The sequence below is a fragment of the Diadema antillarum genome, unplaced genomic scaffold (genome assembly GCF_040938485.1).
Source record: "Diadema antillarum isolate AM-2024a unplaced genomic scaffold, OU_Dant_1.0 seq00000850_RagTag, whole genome shotgun sequence".
NCBI classification, from domain to species: Eukaryota; Metazoa; Echinodermata; class Echinoidea; order Diadematoida; family Diadematidae; genus Diadema; species Diadema antillarum.
This window is the reverse complement of record NW_027271723.1, coordinates 59684-81675: the sequence shown is the minus strand read 5'-3', so window position 1 is coordinate 81675 and position 21992 is coordinate 59684. Positions and strand designations below refer to the sequence as shown.

The 21992-nt window shown below is 38.9% G+C and overlaps 1 protein-coding gene across 1 annotated transcript in view; it reads left to right on the top strand.

Annotated features, from left to right (window-relative positions):
- Window positions 1-19561, top strand: part of LOC139740380 (carnitine O-acetyltransferase-like) — a 28105-nt gene extending 8544 nt beyond the window's left edge. The window contains exons 2-14 of the mRNA XM_071650973.1: window positions 1114-1320; window positions 7453-7539; window positions 7888-8069; window positions 9074-9242; window positions 9781-9952; window positions 10595-10773; window positions 11133-11233; window positions 12002-12124; window positions 13982-14104; window positions 14685-14820; window positions 17276-17338; window positions 18772-18909; window positions 19317-19561. Of these exons, the coding sequence (XP_071507074.1) occupies window positions 1114-1320; window positions 7453-7539; window positions 7888-8069; window positions 9074-9242; window positions 9781-9952; window positions 10595-10773; window positions 11133-11233; window positions 12002-12124; window positions 13982-14104; window positions 14685-14820; window positions 17276-17338; window positions 18772-18909; window positions 19317-19535 (1899 nt within the window). The 3' untranslated portion in view covers window positions 19536-19561. The remainder of the gene's footprint in view (window positions 1-1113; window positions 1321-7452; window positions 7540-7887; window positions 8070-9073; window positions 9243-9780; window positions 9953-10594; window positions 10774-11132; window positions 11234-12001; window positions 12125-13981; window positions 14105-14684; window positions 14821-17275; window positions 17339-18771; window positions 18910-19316) is intronic.
- Window positions 19562-21992: the final 2431 nt, after the last annotated feature.

Below are 21992 nucleotides of genomic sequence, written 5' to 3'. Positions count from 1 at the left end.
ATTAATCTGCACATTACTTGAATATGAGACCGTTCTGAAGCAAATCATTTTCACACAACAATAGATATACAATGAGCTCTTGAATGAATCCCATAAGGATTGGAACAATCATCTCCCAGCATTTCCACTGATTCCCACTGATCAGTTACTAGCCTTCCCCTTTAAGGTAATTTGCTAAAAGCATCACAAAAAAGAATATTTCTCTAACTTTTCCAAATGGGCATTATACTCGAGGACCACATTCAAGTGCTTACGTAGTTTCCTTGTCTGACAGTCCCTTAAAGGCAAAGGTGTAAGTGATACCAATAGCCATGGCATGAATGAGAACTCATGTAGACTGTATCAGAATGTACAACTACAAGCATGTGGATTACTCATACTGCATAACATCAGGAGCAGACTCACTGTAATAAGCGTTTCATTTGATGTCTGATCACTTTTGAGGGTAGTCTGAAGTAAGCTGTCACAGAAGAATGACAGTTAAGGGCTGGCTTCTCAGTAAGGCACGTAAGATGGTGGCACTGAATCTGTTTGTGTTTGGTTTTGTTGTGCACGCCATAGTTATTTGATTGTTTTCTGTAAAACATTGTAATATCATTACCAATGTGAGCTATGCAAGATGAGATCAGTGCAGTGTTGAATGCCAATGAATGATTTTGGAAGCAGTCATATTCAAATCCATCTCTCTTTTCAGTCTGAAATTCAATACATTTTCAGAGTGTTGCAGAAATTAAAAGTCAACAAATAGCCTGCTATTAATTAATTTTTGATTTAGCATAATATTTGCTACTTCAGTTTATCAGCTGAAGAGTTTGATTTAATTCAGTCCAGATCCTTTTTTTAACAAAAAGACTGAACTGATAAAAAGTAAGAGCGTACATATGTACATGGCAGTCATTCTCAATTTTTTCTTTGTGATATTTTATTTGTATGTAGTCTATCCTCAGTATAATAAGTATTTTATCAAAGTATGGGAAGTTGTTAACGATGTTTCTACGTACTATACAATCATGTAGAATTTTTAATTCTATTTTATACCAAGAAAATGGATGAATTGGATTGAATTAGAACAAAACAAAAAAGCTCAACCTTTTTTTTTTTTCTCTCCCACAGTTGAGGCAAGTGATGGGAATCACTGGTAAAGACGGCGCACCTGTGCCAGGGCGCCTGGCAAGGGGCAACGTACACGCAGGGAGGATGTTTGCCCACCAGGACTCGCTGGCCCGTCTCCCCGTCCCGCCCCTCCAGCAGACCCTCTACAAGTACCTCATGACCTGCAAGCCCCTCCTTAGTCCAGAGGACTACGAGACGACGAAAAAGGTATGATTTCCATGATAATATCTTTCGTGATGCACAGTTCTTTGCCGAGTGCATCTCTGCAAAGAAGTGTGCTTTGTGGTATGGTGGATAGAGATCACTGTCACAGTCACTGTGGGCCTAGACACCTACAGCTGTATCAGGAGAAAGTGTTTGGAAAGAAAATGAGAGAAGATCAGTGAAATTGGACTACAATGCCTTGAAATATTTTATATTCCTGACACTACTTGGGAAAAAGGATAGCCCTTTAGTTTTGGTAAGATTTTTATAAATTTCGTTGGTACATGTACATGTTATATGTAACAGAATTTGAAGTTAATTACAACACACCATGTGGATGTGAGGACTATAGTGTGGGGAAATTAGTTTTCAGGGTGCATTTGCATCATTCATTGTGTGGGATGAACAATAGCCTCAGTGATGAATACCTTCAGTGACAAATGCCTGCAGATTAGTGATTGTGCTAAGACTTATTTGTTTACTCTTCAGTATGCACACTTACCTGTTTCTTCACTTAAAATTCTTTTTGAATACATACCTAGAAAGTGTTCAGATTCAATTCATCCAAATCACAACATTAATTCATGTCCAGAGTGAGATGTTTTAAATGTTAGCTGGCAACAACAACAACAATAACAACAACAACAACAACAACAACAACAACAGCAACGGCCTATGAATTTGTTTTAAAAAAAAGTTTGACTAGAATTGGAGACATTGTAATATTACCGAGACAGAATTGCATTATTCCTTTCATATCAGAGCTAATCAAAGAACCTCGAAATTAACACTTTGATAAGACATGTTGATTTTTCTTACATACAGCTGTACTTATCTGCTGCTTACAGGCAGCGTTTTAATGTACAATGAAAACCAGTACGTATTGACAAAAAAATTAGTAATTCTAAGTTCATACCAAATTTTGCCTTGGACCCTTCATGACTCCAATCTTGATATAATCCTCCCCCTCCCCCCTCCCCCTCCCCCTCCCCCTCCCCCCCTTCCCCCCCTCCCCCCCCCCCCCCCCCGTCTCATCCCAACAGTATCACTAACAGCCATGTCAATAGATATGAAGCTTGTGATTGATGCAATGATTGTGTGACAACCTCTTGAACTCTCGATTTGGAGTACACTTCAGATACCAGTACTTGGTGGAATTTTATTCTCAATCGTCAATAATTTCCTCGTGGTACCAGCCAGAACTTTGATACCTGTGAAGAGTCCACTGCTATTATTTTGATATCAACAATGGAATCTGCGCCAGGGCAGAGTGTACTTTAACTCTGTTCCTTGGCACTTTACTTTAAAGGGATAGTACAGTTTTGGCTGAGATGGGGCTGCAGGTTTCCAGTGATTTTAGATGGATGACTTTTTGAGATAATGAGAAATCTCCCATGAAATGTAAAAGAGCGTATAATTATACCGGTACCTGGTAATTCAAATAGGAATTCACCGTTTATTTGATAATGATTGGTTTTTTAAATGACTGAGATACCCAAAACAAAGTGATCCTGATAAAAGATGGGATCCACTTTTTATCAGGATCACTTTGTTTAAACTTTGTTTTTTGATGTCTCAGCCACTTCAAAACCACTTTTCGTCGGATAATATTTGAATTCCTCTTAGAATGGTATGCTTTTTTAATGTTTCATAAAGAGGTTTCTAAAGCTGCTTCCTCACCTCAACCAATACAATACCATCCCTTCAACTTGCCAAGCATTCTACATCAGTGTTCAGTGACCTGTCCAAACTTGACCTACAAGTTTGTAGATCTCTGTGAAATGGCAAGGCCATTCAGGTGTAGTAAAATTCCTTGATCCAACAGGAAAGCTATGGTGGCACAATAAATGGTTGAGGAGATTTAATATAGGTTTTCCCATTCATTTTCAAATTTTTTTTTTTCATTCAATTTCACAAATTTTTACTTCAATTTCATCACGGGATGTCGGGAATAGGCCAATCTTACTTTCAAATTCGTCTTTCGTCGTTCATTTTCAAATGAAGTCCATTCAATTTAGTCATTTGGCAAACATTTTCGTCATTTACAGTTCAAATTCGTCAGTCTCACTCGCAGCACTCAAAACAGCAGGATCAATTTTGTCTTTTGTGAATCATTTTCGTTAAATTTTCATTCATATTTGTCTCATATCTCTATCCGGTGTGATTTCCCAGTCATTCATGTATTTTTTTTTTTCTGTAACTGTTCACATTTTACATTCATGAGTTAACAATACACACAAGTGTCCCCCCCCCCCCCACACACACACAGACAGAACCACAGATACAGACACACATACAAGCAATCCGAATACACACTGATACAAACAGACGTATACCGTCTCGCATACGAAAACACTGACAAACGATTTCTAGGCAAACATGATTAAAGACAAAATTTTAAGTGTATGTAATTGTAGCCTGTTTAACGTCAAAGAATGGATAACATGATTATGTTTGCTGCTTTCCAGGGTACAAAATTTAAAGTTTGCTTCATGCATTATGATGCGAAAACCTGAAAATTACGAGTTAAAGTTCAAAAGGTGACACTGACATACTGTCCTGGGTTATGACTTTTGATTGTCGTTTATCCTTCAATCAATCAATGGTCTTCTCTAGCGATTTTGGTTGGCAGCCATGCTTTTCGTGTGTATTGTCTAAGCAAATGGTTAGGGAATAATGTGTAACGATACAATTTACGAGAGAAAGTAAAAATATGTCGGCTTAAAGTTGGTTCACCCTCAAAATAAAGAATCGACAATATCTGGCTAATTTGAATGAAAAATTCATGAAATTGTGTGAACAAAAGCAAATTTGATCTTCACATTCTGCGGTCCGTCAGCGGGAGGGATGAATTTGAATGACAATTGACGATTTTGAATTCTATGTCTTCGAAAATGTTTGACGAAAAATTTATTACAGTGACAATTGACAAAATTGAAGTTAGGATTTGCGTTCCATGTGCTTCTCGGGACGAAATTGAATAATAAATCTTTGAAAATGAATGACAAAAGTGTGAAAATGGATCGGAAAACCTATAATAGTTCCTAGACACCAATCTGAAAAGAAAGCAAAGGAAGAGTAGTACCAGTTGTCTATAGGGAATAAGGGGTCAGTGCTCTTTTTTACCTTATGTTCATTTCCACAATTTGTTCAATTGGCTGTGATAACATACAGTGTATGCCACTGTTCTGATGTTTGCATACAAACCAGTGGAAAAGATGTAAGGTAATGCCATTGTGAATTTCCTAATGGAGTTACACTTTGTACAAGCAATATCACTATGTACAATTGTACATGCACATCAAATTTCATATCTGACTTTATTTTCATTAAAGTTGTACCATACTAATCAGTTCACCCAATTTTACTCTATTCATGAAAACCAACTCAAAAATAAGATGTTTTTAATGAAGAATCTAGCAACAAATTGTAAGCTAATGTTTTCTAATTGCAATATGGTATGGAATGTTCTGAAGTACATGTACATTGTTCTCTTGACCAGGATGCATTTGATTAATTACTCTGTACAGGGGCACATACAATGTTGTAAGGGTAGACCAGGGGTCTCAAAAGTGCCCATTTTCTACAGATTTCACTTTGTAAAGTTCATTCACAAACAAAGCATAAGAAACTTTTTTTTTTTTTTAAATTCCTTGTACAGTTATACCACAGTTATACTGTGGGTTATGACAATTGTTTGTAAAGTTTGTCTTCTCTAAAAGTTTAAACACTCATGTGACTGCATAGGGATGCATGGCTAATCATGTGACCAATCACATGACCGGTCAGATTATTGAAGAAGGTCCCTCCCCTTTCCTGCCTAATTCATGCCTCCTTTAATCATCAGAACTCTCAGAGAGTCAAACAAAATCACTTTTGCACTGTAATGTAAATATTGATGACTGCATAATAAACAGTGCACAGTACCTGCAATATGCACTGTACATACAGATTTCTCCCTGTGAATCACTGACAGAGTTATTCTGAACACAAAATATAAAGAATGAGATAATAGCACACACCGTACACCCACTTGTACTTTGATCTGAAGGGGATCAAAATAACATATTGAACTACTCCCTAGATTCATGCACTATTGAAGAAATCATGTACAGTAAATGATGTACATCAAGTCAGGTACTGTACATGTACATTTAACAATATAAATGATGTACACAATATGAACGGAATACCGGTACCTTCTCTTTCTACATATCCAGAAAATGTTACCTGTTAGTTTTCCAAGAAGATAAAACTCCAGACTTAAATCCTCAATATTCCTCTCAGGTGGTTGACATTTCATTCTTCTGTTATACATGTACTTGTATGTACATGTATCATATCATTATCATACAATAATAAAAGCTGTTCCAATTTACACTGTACACTATTCCATTAATTAAGGAGTAGATGTTGGCAATGGATTCTGTGTCTTTTGGATGGACATTTTTATATTATTGTATGTTAAATGTACTCTTTTGGAGATTATATCATATTCTGATTTGGTAATTCTATTATTCATGATACTTTGAATGACAGTTTGTTGACATCACAGTGAGCTTGAGACTACCATCAGTGACCTACAGATAGAGTATAAGGCTACATGTATATGTGTACTTGCAACGTTATGCTATGATGTGTGCTTCAGGAAATCACACATCTGTTAGAATTACAATCAGGGCATCAGGGAAAGTTTGACCTTGTTGTGTCTTTGACATGCTGTGATAAAGTTAGCTCATCATTGGAAATATTTTATGAAGAGTTTTCGGGGCTCGTGTTATTCTAAATTTTACAAAATGAGGCTAAGATGCACCAGAGAGAATCTGAAATTCCAGGCCAGACAGGATATCGCTGTTCTAATCATATATTCATGCACAGTAGCTACATTTGTAGCTTTGTTTTGATGCTATGATTTGATATGAACGTGGAATGAGGGAAAAAGAAAATGTGTGGGTTTTTTTTATGCCTCCGCCAACGAAGTGGCCGGAGGCATTATGTTTTCGGGTCGTCCTTCCGTCCGTCCGTCCATCCGTCCGTCCGTACGTCCGTCCGTCCGTCCGTCCGTCCGTCCGTCCGTACGTCCGTTCCGTTTTGTTTTTGTCGATATCTCAAGAACCGTGAGGTGGTTTTGGATCAAACTTGGTATGAGGGTATATCCTGGGGGGATAATACTTTGTTTGGATTTTAGGGTCACAGGGTCAAAGGTCAAAGGTCACAGGTTATTTTGTGAAAAAAAGGTTGAAATTTCATGTTTTTCTCCATATCTCGCAAATGGTTCAAGGTATCTTCATGGAACTTAGTATAATGCATGTACCGATGGGCAGTGATTATCTAGGGAAGTTGGGGTCATGGGTAAAAGGTCAGGGGGTCAAAGGTCAAGGTCAACTCCTCAAAATATCACTACTTTCCTTATAAAAATGCAATGCCTGAAGGATTTTTTTTTCAACTTGATGTATGCATGTATAACCCAATATATATTCTGTGGGAAGTTTCTTGCCAAAAGGTCAATGGTCAAAGGTCAAGTGAAAGTGCTATTAAATTGCCCTTCTTCCTCCATATCTCAAAAATAACTCAAGGTATTATCATGAAACTTACATATTCATGCATGTTCTACCTAACAGTGATTCTCTTTGGAACTGTGGGGTCAAAGGTCAAAGACCAGGTTTAGATAATACTATTTTACCATTTGATACTGAAATTATACTTTTTCTCAATACCTTGAAAATTACTCAATGCATAAACTTGTAAAAGGGTCAAAAGTCAAGTAAAAATCATCAGTTCCCCCAAATGCCTGCACTCTGACGTTTTAATCATTCATCCAAGTGAACCTAGTTCTAGGAAAGTGAACATTCAGCACATTTGTGGCAAACCTGTCATTTTAATATTTTGCCAATTGTGTGAAACTGTCATCACACATTGTCAAGATATTGTACTATTGACCTATTAGGAGAACCATGCATTTTGGCGGAGGCATACACCAGTCGCCGTAGCGACATTTCTAATTTTTTCATGTATTCACCAATATCAGTTTTTGGACCATTCTAATAATTTTTCAGTGTTGCTTGATTGTAAGAACTCTGAGAAGAACATGGGTGGGATCTTGCTTTCATGCCACAAATGCCTATTTTGTTGCAGATTGTAGATGACTTTGGAAGACCAGGAGGCATTGGGCAGGAGCTCCAGATGGGATTAATCAACAGATCAAAAAAGTTTGAAAATTGGGTGAGTTTGAGCATGTCCTAGAAAATACCGCTATCTTAAGATGTACTTCATGGGTTTGAATAGAAATTTAATGCTGATATCCATTCATTGATAATTATGTAGAAACAGTTTAATGTTTGTTTACAGCAGTCATAAAGAATATTGTTTCAGGAAAAACATTGTTGTTAATAGTCGACTACAAGACCACCAAATATGCAAGAAATGAATATTTGTAAACTGCATGTTTATGTGTGATTTTGTTGTGCTACATCAGCTTCAGTGTGATTGGCTGGTACTGTATGTAAAGCAAATTTCAATATTGTATGAGGTCAGTAGCGTGTAACGAGTGTCTGTGTCACATCATTACAGCTGTCGGACTGGTGGCTGAGAGTGGCCTACCTGGAATTCCGGTCGCCGGTCGTGGTCAACGTGTCGCCAGGTGTCATCTTCCCCAGATCGGAGAGTTCAGAGGTCGGAGGTCAAGATGGTCAATTGCAACAGGCTGCAAAACTCATCACAGGCATTATGGACTTCAAGTACATGATTGACACGTGAGTGTGTAATGCCAGTCTTCCCTGCATTTATGCGTTATACTGTATGCCATACCACGGAATTCACTTGAATTCAAATCATTTCTTGCAGTGCATTGTGGGTATTTAAAGTCCCCTCATACATTGTAGATCAAGCTCATTATGATTTGTCTGTGAAATCTCAATTAATTTTGAGACTCTGGAAGCTGACCATCTGCCAAGCAAGGATTTGATTAACATTTCTTGAGTTCCTGTCATGTGAGCATGCATGCAGAATGTTTGTGCAATGACTTTTAGTGTGAGCTTTACATTATGCAACTAGTAGGAATGCCAACGTAAGCCCTGTTTTAAGAAAACCTTTCAAACCAGAGTTACTGTGACAACGTCTGGGCAATCTTTTTTTATCCTGCATATCAAAACGATCCCTTCAAATGTTGTTACGTGACTTTTGTCAAATTCTATCGTAAAGAGCAAGGGTAATTACCCCAACAACACCCTGACAACTCTTCTATCAAAATGCTCTCATGCAACATAATGGCACACTGCTCACTGATCATGTGCATGGACTGTAGCGGCACCACCTTTGCACATGAATACATAGGTTGTTACAGAAATCTGCCCAGAAAAGGTGTATGTCTGTTAAAACAGTACCCCTTGCTCTCTCCTGTAGTTTTGTTTCCTGAGGGGAGGAATATTGTTCTCCAGATGTTGTCGTAACATTGTCAGGGTGAGGTCTGTTAACCTGTTGAGGACGGACTGATTTTGCTATAACACGCATTTCTCATAGACACCTGCCCAAGTATTCTGCGAACTTGTCTCCAACGGGTTAAAACAAGGCTTTAGCCAATTATAGATGAATTGTGGGATCTTTATGTTTATTACATATTAGGATATTTCAGTGAATGTCCATTTGCATGCTGTGATGCAAATTCTGTGCATGAAATGTAACGGTATCCACCATATTAAACAACAGATTATCACAGAATATGTTGAGTTGACCTTTTACCTTTGCCTTTTAACCTCAGGCAATCTGTGCCAGTCGACAAGATGGGAGGCCAGCCCCTGTGCATGGACCAGTACTACAAGATCCTGGCCTCCTGCAGAGTACCAGGACCCAAGATTGACGGAGTGGTGACGTATCCACCCAATATGGCGGATGCACCCAAGCACATTGTGGTGATGTACAACAATCAGGTCGGTAGTCCACCATCTTGTGATTGGCTAGGATGAAACACATGAATTTAGGAAGAGGCAAATTGATATATTATGGGTGGCAGTACAAGGTTCATGTTCATTAGTCGGTGACATGCCATTGCGTCGCTGGGCCGACAAGACCTCATATCTTCAAAATGTCATATGTTCAGGAGAGCAAAAATATGTGGCTGCCAATGCACTAAATCAAACAGGATAGCCTTTCCTTTGATATGCCATGGTGGCTTCATTTTTGGGGTAAAATAGCTAGGATTTGGACAGGACATCACTTAACTGATCATTTTCAGCAAAATTTGAGATACAAGGCCTTGTTACCCCAGCGACAAAAGGCCTTTATATCTATTCTATGTCTAATTCTCATCTGCCGTGCATGCTCATTTATGTGTCTTGTCCTGGGCATGATATATTGCTGTAATAATATTGTTATCGCTATTGTGTTGTCACATCTTTCAATGTTTTCCTTTGCTGTTGTTTGATCAACTTCAATAAAGTGATAGTATATGCTAATTTGCTCTCTCAGCTGTACACCCTTGATGTGCTCAGGGCGGATGGCAAGCCACACAGTCTTAGCGATCTGTACGCCGGGCTCAAACACATTGTGGATGCCACACCTATTCCCGCCGTCCCTGTCGGTATCCTGACATCAGAACACCGAAACACGTGGGGCAAAATCTACAAGAAGATGAAGAAAGGTATGTGCCTTACAGTCACATTTGAAGCTTTTTCCTGTCTTTTTATTTCCTTGTAATTGTTCAACACACCCCTTGCATAGAGTCTAGCTACACTGTAGTCATAGAATTCATTTATCATGCAAATAAAGTACATGCTTTGACAATCATTCATATGAATTGATATTTGAATATTGTCAAAGTATTTATATGACATTATATTACTGTTTTTTTTTTTGATACTCAATGCTTATGGTTTCAAAACTTTGAATAGATGTTTTCATGTTTGTTTGTGAGTTTGTTTGTTTGTTTGTTTTTTTAATCCTGTACATTGATCATTGGAGGGTTTATGTCTGTTTATACTCTCATATAGTCAGCCAGACAACAGTGATACAATGTAGATGCTACAATGTTACACCCAAGACCTTTTGGGTGTAAGTTTTTCTTTTTTATTTCTTCATTTTATGCTAAACATTTTCTAGGAACCTGCAAAAACTTTGTGAAGAGTAGTGAGAAACCTTATGACTTGAGCTGTGGTTTATTAGTGTAAAATCTGGGAGGTATCCTAATTATGAACTGATATACCATGCATCTTCCAAATGAGCAGCTGTTGCTGAAAACAAAAAGAGCACATTCTGTTTATTTTTCTTTGTTATGCATGCTCAGATCGAATCAACAAGGCCAGCTTTGAGAAGATCAAGCGCGGCCTGTTCCTCGTGTCCCTCGACCAGGATGACAAGCCAGGTGTGGACGTCAATGCACTGGCCTTTAGAGGGCGCCAGTCATTGTATGGTGGTGGCAGCCACATCAGCAGTGGCAACCGATGGTTCGACAAAACGCTGCAGGTGAGGTCTTTACAGTTAACGCAACTAGTGTTTGGCTGTCTGTGATCCTTGTTGCATGGCAGTGGACCTCTGATGTTATTGATTTTAAACAATTATGATGTAAAGATTCCTTGCCCTCAAGATTCTTTGGGAAAGGGTCTCTGTGTTCAGATATTTGCTTCTTATTATATATTTGGGCAAGGTCTTCTGTTACTTAAGTGGCATCAAAGAACAAGTCAAGAGTAAGAACCTGGTAATATGACTATGAAACACAATTGTTTATTTCCTTGTCACATAAAAGTGTACTTATTCATCTATCTTTCAATCTCTATATCTCTCTGTCTGTCTCTGTATGTATTCATCTCGATCATATACCACAGTTCTGGGTGGGAAGGTCTGGCTACATGGGAATGACATATGAGCACTGTACAGCAGAGGGGCCACCAATAGTGGCTCTCGTTGATCACAGTCTGAAGTACATGTGAGTAGTCTCTTTCACCAGTCTTTTCTGCTCATTCATTTTTGATGTGTTAAATGCCTCTATTCATTCAATGGATGGTGTGATGTGGTTGACTTGCCGTAGAATTCCCCCCCCCCCAAAAAAAAAAAAAAAAAAAAAGGTTTTGAAGGTTCGGACATCAATCATAATTCTGGATTGTTATTGGCCAATTTCTTTTAAAAATTCACCTGGTAATGACAAAAAGTTTATACAACATGTTCATGCGGTGATGTCAGTCTATATGATGTGTAGTTCACATTCAACCCTGACGTTTTGCTGACCTTTTCACAGCATTGCAATGAGAAGTTCCTCTAAAGTGGCAATAATTTACATGTTATAATACTGTACATGTGGAAGTTTTCATGGTATGCACATTTTGCTCAACATGAAACTAGCCCCCAAATAAAAACAGGCAAAAATTTTCAATTCTGATATGTAACGATATTTCATCTCTCTAATTCCATTTGATTAAGAACAGGTGAAAATTCATTTTACCCAGCTGTTGCCGAAAAATTATTTACACGAAAATTTCCACTTTTACAGTATGGTTTGGTATGAGTGGTTTGGTGTGCTTTCTGCAGTCAAATAGGGATGTAAAAAAGCTTTATCACAAGTAGTAAAAAATTAAAATGAAAAGACATCCAAATTATGAGGTAGCATTAGTGTGCACAAAGCTGTTATTTCACACATTCTAACAGGATCAATAATTTTTTCCTAATTTAAAAAAAAAATGTGTTAATCTCACAACAGGAACAATATTGTTGAAGAGATTGGTGAATCGACGCCGGGCGTGACAAGACCCGAGCGGCTAGAGTTCAACATCGACCCTGAGATCCTCGACACCATCGATGAGGCCAAGCAGAACATTGATATGTGAGCATCTCCATGTTTCTTGCCCAAATCGATGATCTCATGACAATGATTGAATGTCGGCAGATAATGGGATGGGGTCGGGTATGGGAGAAAACCAGTGCTCCACTTTGTGAGATAATCAAAGACCCGGTAACTTGGGGATACCATGAAGGCTGCCCTGGCTTGGATATATCATGGACCTAATATACAAGGACATTCATTGTATCGTTAATTAATTCATGCATCTATACATCTCAAAAGCGCCACAAAGACATTTTTAGCATGCTTCACTGCTTTGATCCCATCATCATTGCTGCTAGCAAGCCGGGAGAAGAACAAGACGGAGATTCGAGAAATCTAAAACTATATGCGCAGAAGAAAATAACTCACAAAAATCAAGTAAAGTGAATGTGCAGTTGTGGTGTATGTTAGGAAATCATGCCTCAAAACAATTTCGCGTGGGAGAAGCAGGCAGTTTTTAAAAGAAAGCTAACAATTCGGCAGAATGATTGTCATTTGTGATCTCGATATTTCACTTTTCCGCAGCTTATTCCAGAGCAAGAAGGGACAGTAATGGTAGAGAACAGGTATATCTTTATCATTAGGCAAGGTCTTATGCATGTGCGAAAATGTGCAAATCAGCAAAGACCCATCTTTTGACACAAAATTTGTCATGTTCTCAGGTTTTGCTGCTCCTCATCATCTGTATTTAATCAAAGACATTTTCGTCTGAAAAAGGCACATCAGCCAAACAAGACAGAGATGAGGGAAACGATTCTTTTGTTAGTGACGATACATGATCACACAATCGTTATTGTCCAGACACCTAAATGTACTCATTAAGATGCACATAATCATGTGTCGGTGACGATGATTACATCAAAGAAAGACTGCTGTGAACAGTCCATGTATGTTAGGTCCATGGATATATACAAAAATCCCCATACCAAGTTGGGTACAGATTTAACACTGATCCCTATGCAAGTACGCACATAGCCAAAGAATCTTGTCTGGAGGTGACCATTACTTATGAGTGTACGCTTCGATGCACATATTATTAGCTTATGGGTTCTATTTGTCGTTATGGAATGTACCCTGGTGGGCAGTGAATGACGATTGATTCAATATGACCACCCCCTTCTCCCCATGCTGCTAGGTCTTTCAAAGGATGAATGTATATCCATGAAATCATTCCCAGGTCTGCAGCAATGCCTTTTTGCAAGTAAAGACCATCGCCTGAGGATGACACTTCAGTCATCACATTTTTCCTTGAGTCATTGTATCTTGGCATCTCTGTGAGTGCTTAGCCCACAAAACAGTGTCTCCTCCTCTGTCTATCATCACCAGGTACCTTCAGTAGAAATCAAAAGTCATCACAATTTGTTGTTATTATTGTATAGTTTCCTTATATTCCTAGCCACATCCTGGTTTGAGGCTGAGCAATGGTCACTTGAATAAGCCTGGATATCTTGCAGTGGTTATTGAGTTGTAGGTTTTACTTAGCCTTGGCTTGTAAAATGAGAAACAATTGCATTTAGTATTTTGGCTTCTGTGGTTTTGTGGATTCAGTTTTGTTCATCATTGACATTACCATAAGTTGGAAAGAAGAACAAGATATGCTGATAGTGTCGATGCATTCATAACACACAACTCAAGGGAGAAAGCTCTAAATTCAAGAATTGGTGTGGACTACAATCTGTTAATGCCCCAGTCGTCGTATAGAACAAATATTGTATGATCTTTACTCATGCAATGGAATAAGATTTCACACTCGTGACCATTCATTATTTGTATACTGTGGTGGCCCTCTCCTTACGAATTCACTACATCAAATTGTTAAACACATTTTGTCTGTTGCCTGTTCTGTGTTATCATCAGAGCTCATGACGAACTGCAGGTGACCTGCTTCCAGTTCTCTAGCTACGGCAAGGACTTCCCAAAGTCCCAGCGCCTCAGTCCAGATGCCTTCTTCCAAATTGCCATCCAGTATACGTTCTTCAAGTAAGTTTGGACTAGGTAACCTCATTTTCATTTGCACTGTGGACTTCACTGTTGGACAGGAGTGACTGCTTCTTTGGGATGTTGATTTGAGCGTCTCTTTTTTTCTTTCTTTTTCTTTTTTAAGATTACTGCCTTGGATAGTATTTGAATGGAATTCAATAAGTTTTGTTGTGCTTTGTTTTTTCTTTTAGTGCATGGGGTATAGCATTGTAGTTTCAGTGTGGAAGTGATGTGCCAGAACTCATTTAAAAACTTTATTTTTCAGCAGTTGGCATGGTTGAAAGGAGGTGAAGGGAATAGTATCAACTATCAGACGACCAGTAAAATACTACATAAAAGAAACAGATTTTCAAGAGCAAGAGTGAATGAAATGGATTTAACAAATTTTTCACCAGTTTATCTAGAAAACATGATGTTTCAGAATTCATTACGAAATCCTAATTTGGGAAAACATGCAAGATGTATTTCAATGAGATAATTGATGTTTGACTAAAATTTATAATTTGCTACCATCACACTAACTATCGTGAGAAAAGTTGACCAATTACTGTGGTACATTGCATCCCGCATTCATTTCCAGATTGTACGGACACTCCACAGCCACGTACGAGAGTGGATCACTGCGGAAATACAAGTATGGTCGTACCGACACGATACGCAGCGCTTCCATCGACTCGGACAACTTTGCTCGTGCTATGCTTGATCCGGCCAAAAAGGTCAGAGATCACAATGTGATCATTATTTCATTTTCAGATGTGCCTTTTTTTCCCCCTTTCAGTGATGATTTTTTTTTTTTTGTCCCCGCCGAACGAGTTCGAGCAGGGGACTATGAAACGGGCTCCGTACGTGTGTGTGTCCGTGTGTCCGTCCGTCTGTCCGTCCGTCCGTCCGTGTGTCCGTGTGTCCGTGTGTCCGTGTGTGCGTCCGTGTGTGATCAAAATCTTCAATTTGCTACTTCTCTGTCATTTATGAGCCAATTTTGATTCTGTTTGCTTTATATGATAGCACTACATGGGAGCTTTGAAACTTCTACACAGAATTTCAGTCGTGACCTTTGACCTTGACCTTTGACCTATATTGTACATTTTGCTACAAAATGCTACTCCTTCGCCATTTCTAACCCGATTTCGATTCCGTTTGCTTTATGTGATGGCACTAGGTGAGGGCTTCAAAACTTCTACACAGAATTTTGACCTTTGACTTCTTTGACCTTTGACCTTGATTTTTTGACCTATATTGTACATTTTGCTACAAAATGCTACTCCTTCGCCATTTCTAACCCGATTTCGATTCCGTTTGCTTTATGTGATGGCACTAGGTGAGGGCTTCAAAACTTCTACACAGAATTTTGACCTTTGACTTCTTTGACCTTTGACCTTGATTTTTGACCTATATTGTACATTTTGCTACGAAATGCTACTCCTTCGCCATTTTTAACCCGATTTCGATTCCGTTTGCTTTATATGATGGCACTAGTTGAGGGCTTCAAAACTTCTACACAGAATTTTGACCTTTGACTTCTTTGACCTTTGACCTTGATTTTTGACCTATATTGTGCATTTTGCTACAGAATGCTACTCCTTCGCCATTTCTAACCCGATTTCGATTCCGTTTGCTTTATGTGATAGCACTAGGTGAGGGCTTCAAAACTTCTACACAGAATTTTGACCTTTGTCTTCTTTGACCTTTGACCTTGATTTTTGACCTATATTGTACATTGGCTACAAAATGCTACTCCTTCGCCATTTCTAACCCAATTTCGATTCCATTTGCTTTATGTGATGGCACTAGGTGAGGGCTTCAAAACTTCTACACAGAATTTTGACCTTTGACTTCTTTGACCTTTGACCTTGATTTTTTACCTATATTGCACATTTTGTTACAAAATGCTACTTCCGGCGGGGACATATGTTACGCACCGCGTAATTTCTACTTTTCCTTGTTTTTTTTGCTGTGCTGATGAGGGAAAATATTGAAACACATCAAATTGAGTGTGTCTTTTCACACCTTAGCTAAAATTTTGTGAGGACTTTAATATATCTAGAATTTTGCACGTTCCTTTTTAGAGCACAAGGGTATGCTATAAACTTTGTATAGTCTAACTGTTTTTTGACTCTCAACTGAGTATAGTGAAAGAGAATTTTTTTTAATATTTTGTATGTTTGCATAATTTTCATACTTCTTGACCAAATATTTGAGCATGTACCATGAGATATAATCTAAATTCATTTGATTTAAGCTATGTAGGTGGTGTCCACAGAGGTAGTTTAAATCTAGTCCATGGCTTATGTTGATTTCTGACTCCTTTGTTGTATGTTTGCCAACAGTCTTCTAATGATGAATGCACAGTGGCGTTTACCTGGTGCCCCCTTTTGTGGCTTCATCTAGTCAATTGACTTCTATTTTAAACATTATCATGACTTGAATAAAATAAAATCAGATTATCTGAATTACCCTTGTGAAATTAGGCCATATTCTGCCTCTGCGTCAGACATGTGATATCATTCGTGGTTCATCCGTCTTATTCTTTTCTCTGATGCACTGTCATGTACTGAACCCTCGCATCCTACGTGTGATATAATGCGTGGTTCATGTGTCTTATTCTTTTTTTCTTATGCACTGTTATGTATTATATACCTCATTTATAGATTCCTCTCATCTGATTGGTTAAAAGTGGAGTCATGAAAATAGCTGTGTCCCATTTTTGATCAAAATGATGTCATGATTTACTGTGCCCGGGGCATAGAATCAGTGTGCCCTGTAAATAGGTTTGGAGACAGTCGCAACCCTGTACACATAGATCGCTCATATGTACGCACCAATGATACGACTGCCGCGCTGTCGATCAGCGTTGATTACGAGTCTTTGTGTAATTCAGGTAACCTTTTAACCAATCAGATAAGAAGAATCTATATTTTCGGTATATAAAGCAAATTATGACAGCTTGATATTCGGGGTACAGTTAAAATTGTGTAGGCCCTCGGTGATGTGAAAACCATAACCATGCCCTCAGCTTCGCTTCGCGCATAGTTACGGTTTTCACATCACCTTGGGCCCATAATTTTAACTGTGCCCTTCATAGCAGTCATTATTTGTATACTGTGCCCTTGCATCCTATGTGTGATATCATTTGCGTTTTTCATCCCTGTTTTCCTCTCCTCTCTTCTGCAGCCCAGTGAGAGAGTCATGCTCTTCAGAAAGGCGATAGAGGCACACAAGCAATACACCAATGATGTGAGTCAGGCTGACTGGGCCAGTGCTCAAATACTGCCGAGTTGCAAATTCTCTCTTGTATCCTGTAAAATATTATATTTTCGCAGCATGAAATTTTCACGAAGTGGAACCTACGGCCTTTTTCATGGCATGAAATTTTTTGCAAACTGCCACTTGCATTCAATGCATATAGTGTAGACAAGAACTTTCGCGTGCATTTTAATTTCGCGAATCTTGGCACTTGCAAAATTCACAAAATTAAAATGCACTCGTTTTACAGTACTGTAAAACATGATATTTTTGCAAATTGGAGCCTACGGCCTTTTTTATGGCATGAAATTATCCCGAATTGTCACCGGCATTCAATGCATATAGTGTAGAAAAGAACATTTCGGAGCATTCTAATTTTGCTAATCAGAGCTCTCGTGAAATTTGCAAGATTAAAATACTCGCAAACATTCCTCGTTTTATCATATCTTTCATTGCAGCGCAATTCTTTTAATTGATTTTAAAAAAGCGCATATTTTATTTCAGGTTGCTTTAAATGGCCATACAAACTTCCTGTATTACTAATCATTTCCGTTGACTAATGTGTGTGAATAAGTAATAGTTCTGAACAAATTCTTCTTTGTTTTTCTTCCTGTAACCTCAAAACACTCCTCAGTGATAATTGAAAATACCACAAAATCAATTCAGTTTTTGATAGGAATTATACCTGTTGTTTCTTGGAGGAATGCAGGTATTTTGTCCTGGCAGGATCATGGGTTAAAAGAAGTCGATATTCTTGTATCACAATGCCTGAGAAGATACTGGAGCTCAGGGATGTTGCTACAGATCGTGTGAAGCAAGGCAAAAAATTAAACTAAAACCGTCTGTGCCCTCCAAATATTAAAGTACACTGTAGAGTTCTTTGCTCAATGTGATTCATCACAAAAAAGAGAGAAAGAAACAAACAAACAAGAGCTCAATTGTGCCACAAACAGATGTGAGTATCACAGTTGCAGCAACCCCAAGCAATCAGTTGCACATGGTTGCTGCTGTGGGATTACCAATGCAATGATATTGATTCAACTCATATATACAGGCACCTGTAACACTTCCATGTGCAACACCACACGTCGTGATGCAACCAACTACGGTAAAGCCCTCTGCAACAGAATCCATCATAACACACCTCACCACAATATAGGCTACTACAACACAACTCACAACAACACAGTTCACCGTAACATAGCTTCCTGCAACGTGGAACTCCGACTACAACATGGCCATCCTCAAAATAACTCTGTACAAGTCAATTGACTGCTGTGTGACCCAGTGCAACACAGCCTACACAGTTTGCAGCCCTGTACATAATACAAATCACTCCAATACAGCCCACTTCAAAACAACCCACTGTATCATATCTACACTCTATGTGACTGTGTGATATCATCTCTACCCCCACCTTTCAGGTCATCAATGGAGATGGTATCGACAGACACCTGCTCGGCCTGAAGCTGACCGCCATCGAGAAAGGTCTCAACGTCCCTGACCTCTTCATGGACACGGCCTTCACGTCCAGCTTCCACTTTAGACTGTCCACAAGTCAGGTGAGACCAAAAGAAAGATGTTGTAGGCAAGAACGTACAAACCAACAAACATGAAGGAAAAGCTGTTGATGTTTTTTCTGTTATTTTGATATGATATACTTAGAAAATCAAAGTTGTTCTTGCTTTTAGACCTGTGGTACCTCACAGTGATTTGTAAAACCTACAGTGGTATTTGTTTTGATGTACAAATCTCACTTCTTCACCGTTTTGAATTCAGATGCCAATAAAGGTACATTGTACTACAGCACTGTTTTGCTGCTGTATGTAATTGTACACTAGGCATCTAGTAGAAAAAAAAAAACTTTAGCTGATGTTATTCTTCTGTATTAATACCTGGAGGTCGTATTGAAACTAAATGATGTATCAATCACCCATGCTGATTGTGTCAACTTCCGCGTCCACCCCAGGTTCCAGGCAAGGAAGACCTGCTGATGCTGTTTGGACCCGTGGTACCGGACGGCTACGGCATCTGCTACAACCCCCACCCCAACCACTTCAACATCTCCATCACAGCATACAATACCAGCCCCGAGACGGACTCGGACCGATTTGCCGCCACCCTCACTGACAACCTGCTGGAATTACAGGATCTCTTGCTCAAAGCCCCTCCGGCTGCCAGGCTCTGAAAGCCAAACAAACTTTCTATGCAATACGGCAGGAAAATTTGGAAATCCAATCCTGTATTTTTCTTCTTCTGCTAAATCTAACTGGATGAGAATGAGAACCGCCATTGTATACGCCATATATTTCACAAGGCTTATACAACTGTATGTTCGCTGGTCGGGTGCTATGGGCAAATTCAACAGCACGCGAAAATATCAAGTCTGATACCAACACGAATGTGACCGTCATACAGGCAGTACACACTACATGCACAGTGTGCATGATGATACAGTTGAGTAGGCCCAAATCTTGGTGTGCCGACTGTGTGAATGGATGCAGGCACTTTACAATTTCCTCATCCATTGTAATGGCTGTATTCCACGATCGCAAATTTAGCCTTTCGCGAAATTGTCAGAAAGTCCCCATTCCCCCAAAATTAGACTTGCTATACGTATGGCATATACAATAATACAAGTAATGATGTTTGTAGATATTACATAAATACATCTATATATAATTCAGTTGGAGAGTTCTATTAATTGTATTATGTTCATTTTTTTCACAGAGGTAACTAGAACTAACCATCTCCAAGGAAGATTGTTCATCAAACTGACATGAAATTGATCAATAAAGTCTGTTTTGGTGCATTGTTGCTCGACCAGAACATGCACACGCTTTGTAAAGCTTTCCATATTTTTACTGTGACAGCGTTGGGATGTTTTCCTCTGTGGATGTGATGCAGAACACACCCATTTATATGTTGAGAAACGTGGAGCAAAATTAGTGATCATAATTTCTGTTTCTCCAGGAAAATTTTTCACATACTTGGTGTTTTCTGCAGAGATTTCCGTGTGCGGCTTTAGAGCCTTTGAGCGAGTACTTTACAAAGTGGAGCATGTTGTTCTTTCTGAAATATTGTCTTGTGGAAGTAGGTAATGGGAGGTGGGCAAATTTCAATGTGCTTAGAGAAGAGTTACCAATTTAAGACTCGTGTGTGATGAAAATTGATTTGGACTGATACATTCTTGCCATCAGACTGTGATTTCATTTATCTGTAAGATGAGTTAAAAATACTGAGTGAATTCATAAATCTTTAGCACCGCAGCTTGATGCATGGCCTATTGCTGATTCCTTCCACACTTACTCTCATCATGAGTCACACACTTTATTTTTTATGCACATTATTATGTCACTAATTGTTTTATTCTGTGCGTAGCGCTATACTGAAATCACATTGGTTTCGTTTTCTTTATGTGAAGTGGAAAATGCATGTGAAACTTGAAACTTATATCCCCATTCCACAGAGATTTTTTCTCATCGGTCACTCATCGGAAGGAAAGTTTCTTGCTTCCGACCACCCACCGAAGTGTATGGGATCGCAGTCTGATGAATCCGACTTGGTTGGTCGACTATCGGGTGAGTATCAGGCATGTCGCCCATGATCCTCATCGGACGATCTTGCCCCATGGGATCATCGCCTGACATGTCTGACACTGACCTGATAGTCGACCAAGACAAGTCAGATTCATCGGACTGCGATCCAATACACTTCGGTGGGTGGCCAAAAGCGATAACTTTGCTTCCAGTGAGTGACCAATGAGAAAAAAATCTCTGTGGAATGGGGGTACTAGTCGCATTTGATGAAATGATTTCAGTAAGAATGTAAAAAGGAACCATGTATTCTCTGAACTTGAATATTCATAGCATGATGCAGTGTGTTGAACCTGGATTCAGAAGAGGAAAAGATTCATATTCTTTATCAAACCAAATGTATAGTCTTGTGCCCTCTTGCATACACTTGCTGCTTCGATGGTACTGATGAATACAGTATTGCATATATCAGGGCTCGACACTAACGTTTTTGTTTGGTGGCCCGATGGGGCCACCAAAATCCTCAATTTCAAATTTTTGGTGGCCCGAGAGAAAAATTTGGTGGCCCCGAAAAAAAAAACAATAAAAAAACATTAAAAGTCCTGTTTTTTTTAATGAGTCAAATATCTAAGTTTTATCCAGTCATAATAAGAATTGGTAGTTGGACATAACTCTAACCATAAATAAACCTCAACAAACTCGCAACACTCACTCTCAAGCACTCATTCAGTCCTTTTCATCCATCCTTTAAACAAATATAACTGCTAATTTCCGGCGCAAAAAGTTACGAATTAATTGACGTACTTTTCAAAAAAAAATTTGGTGGCCCGAGGCGGGCCACCAAATTTGCCCTTTTTTGAAATTTGGTGGCCGAACTTTCAATTTTGGTGGCCCCGGGCCACCGGGCCACCGTTAGTGTCGAGCCCTGCATATATATATGCAGCAGTATTAATTCCCAGATATTGAATCATACCTCAGTTTTTGTAAACTTGGTTATGATCCAGAGCATAGTTTTAACACACCAATCCAAGATTTGTTGTTTTGCACTGGGAAACAGTAGGTGCAGGTTCAATATCTCTTTTTGACAGCTTGCATTGAAGTTTTCTTTC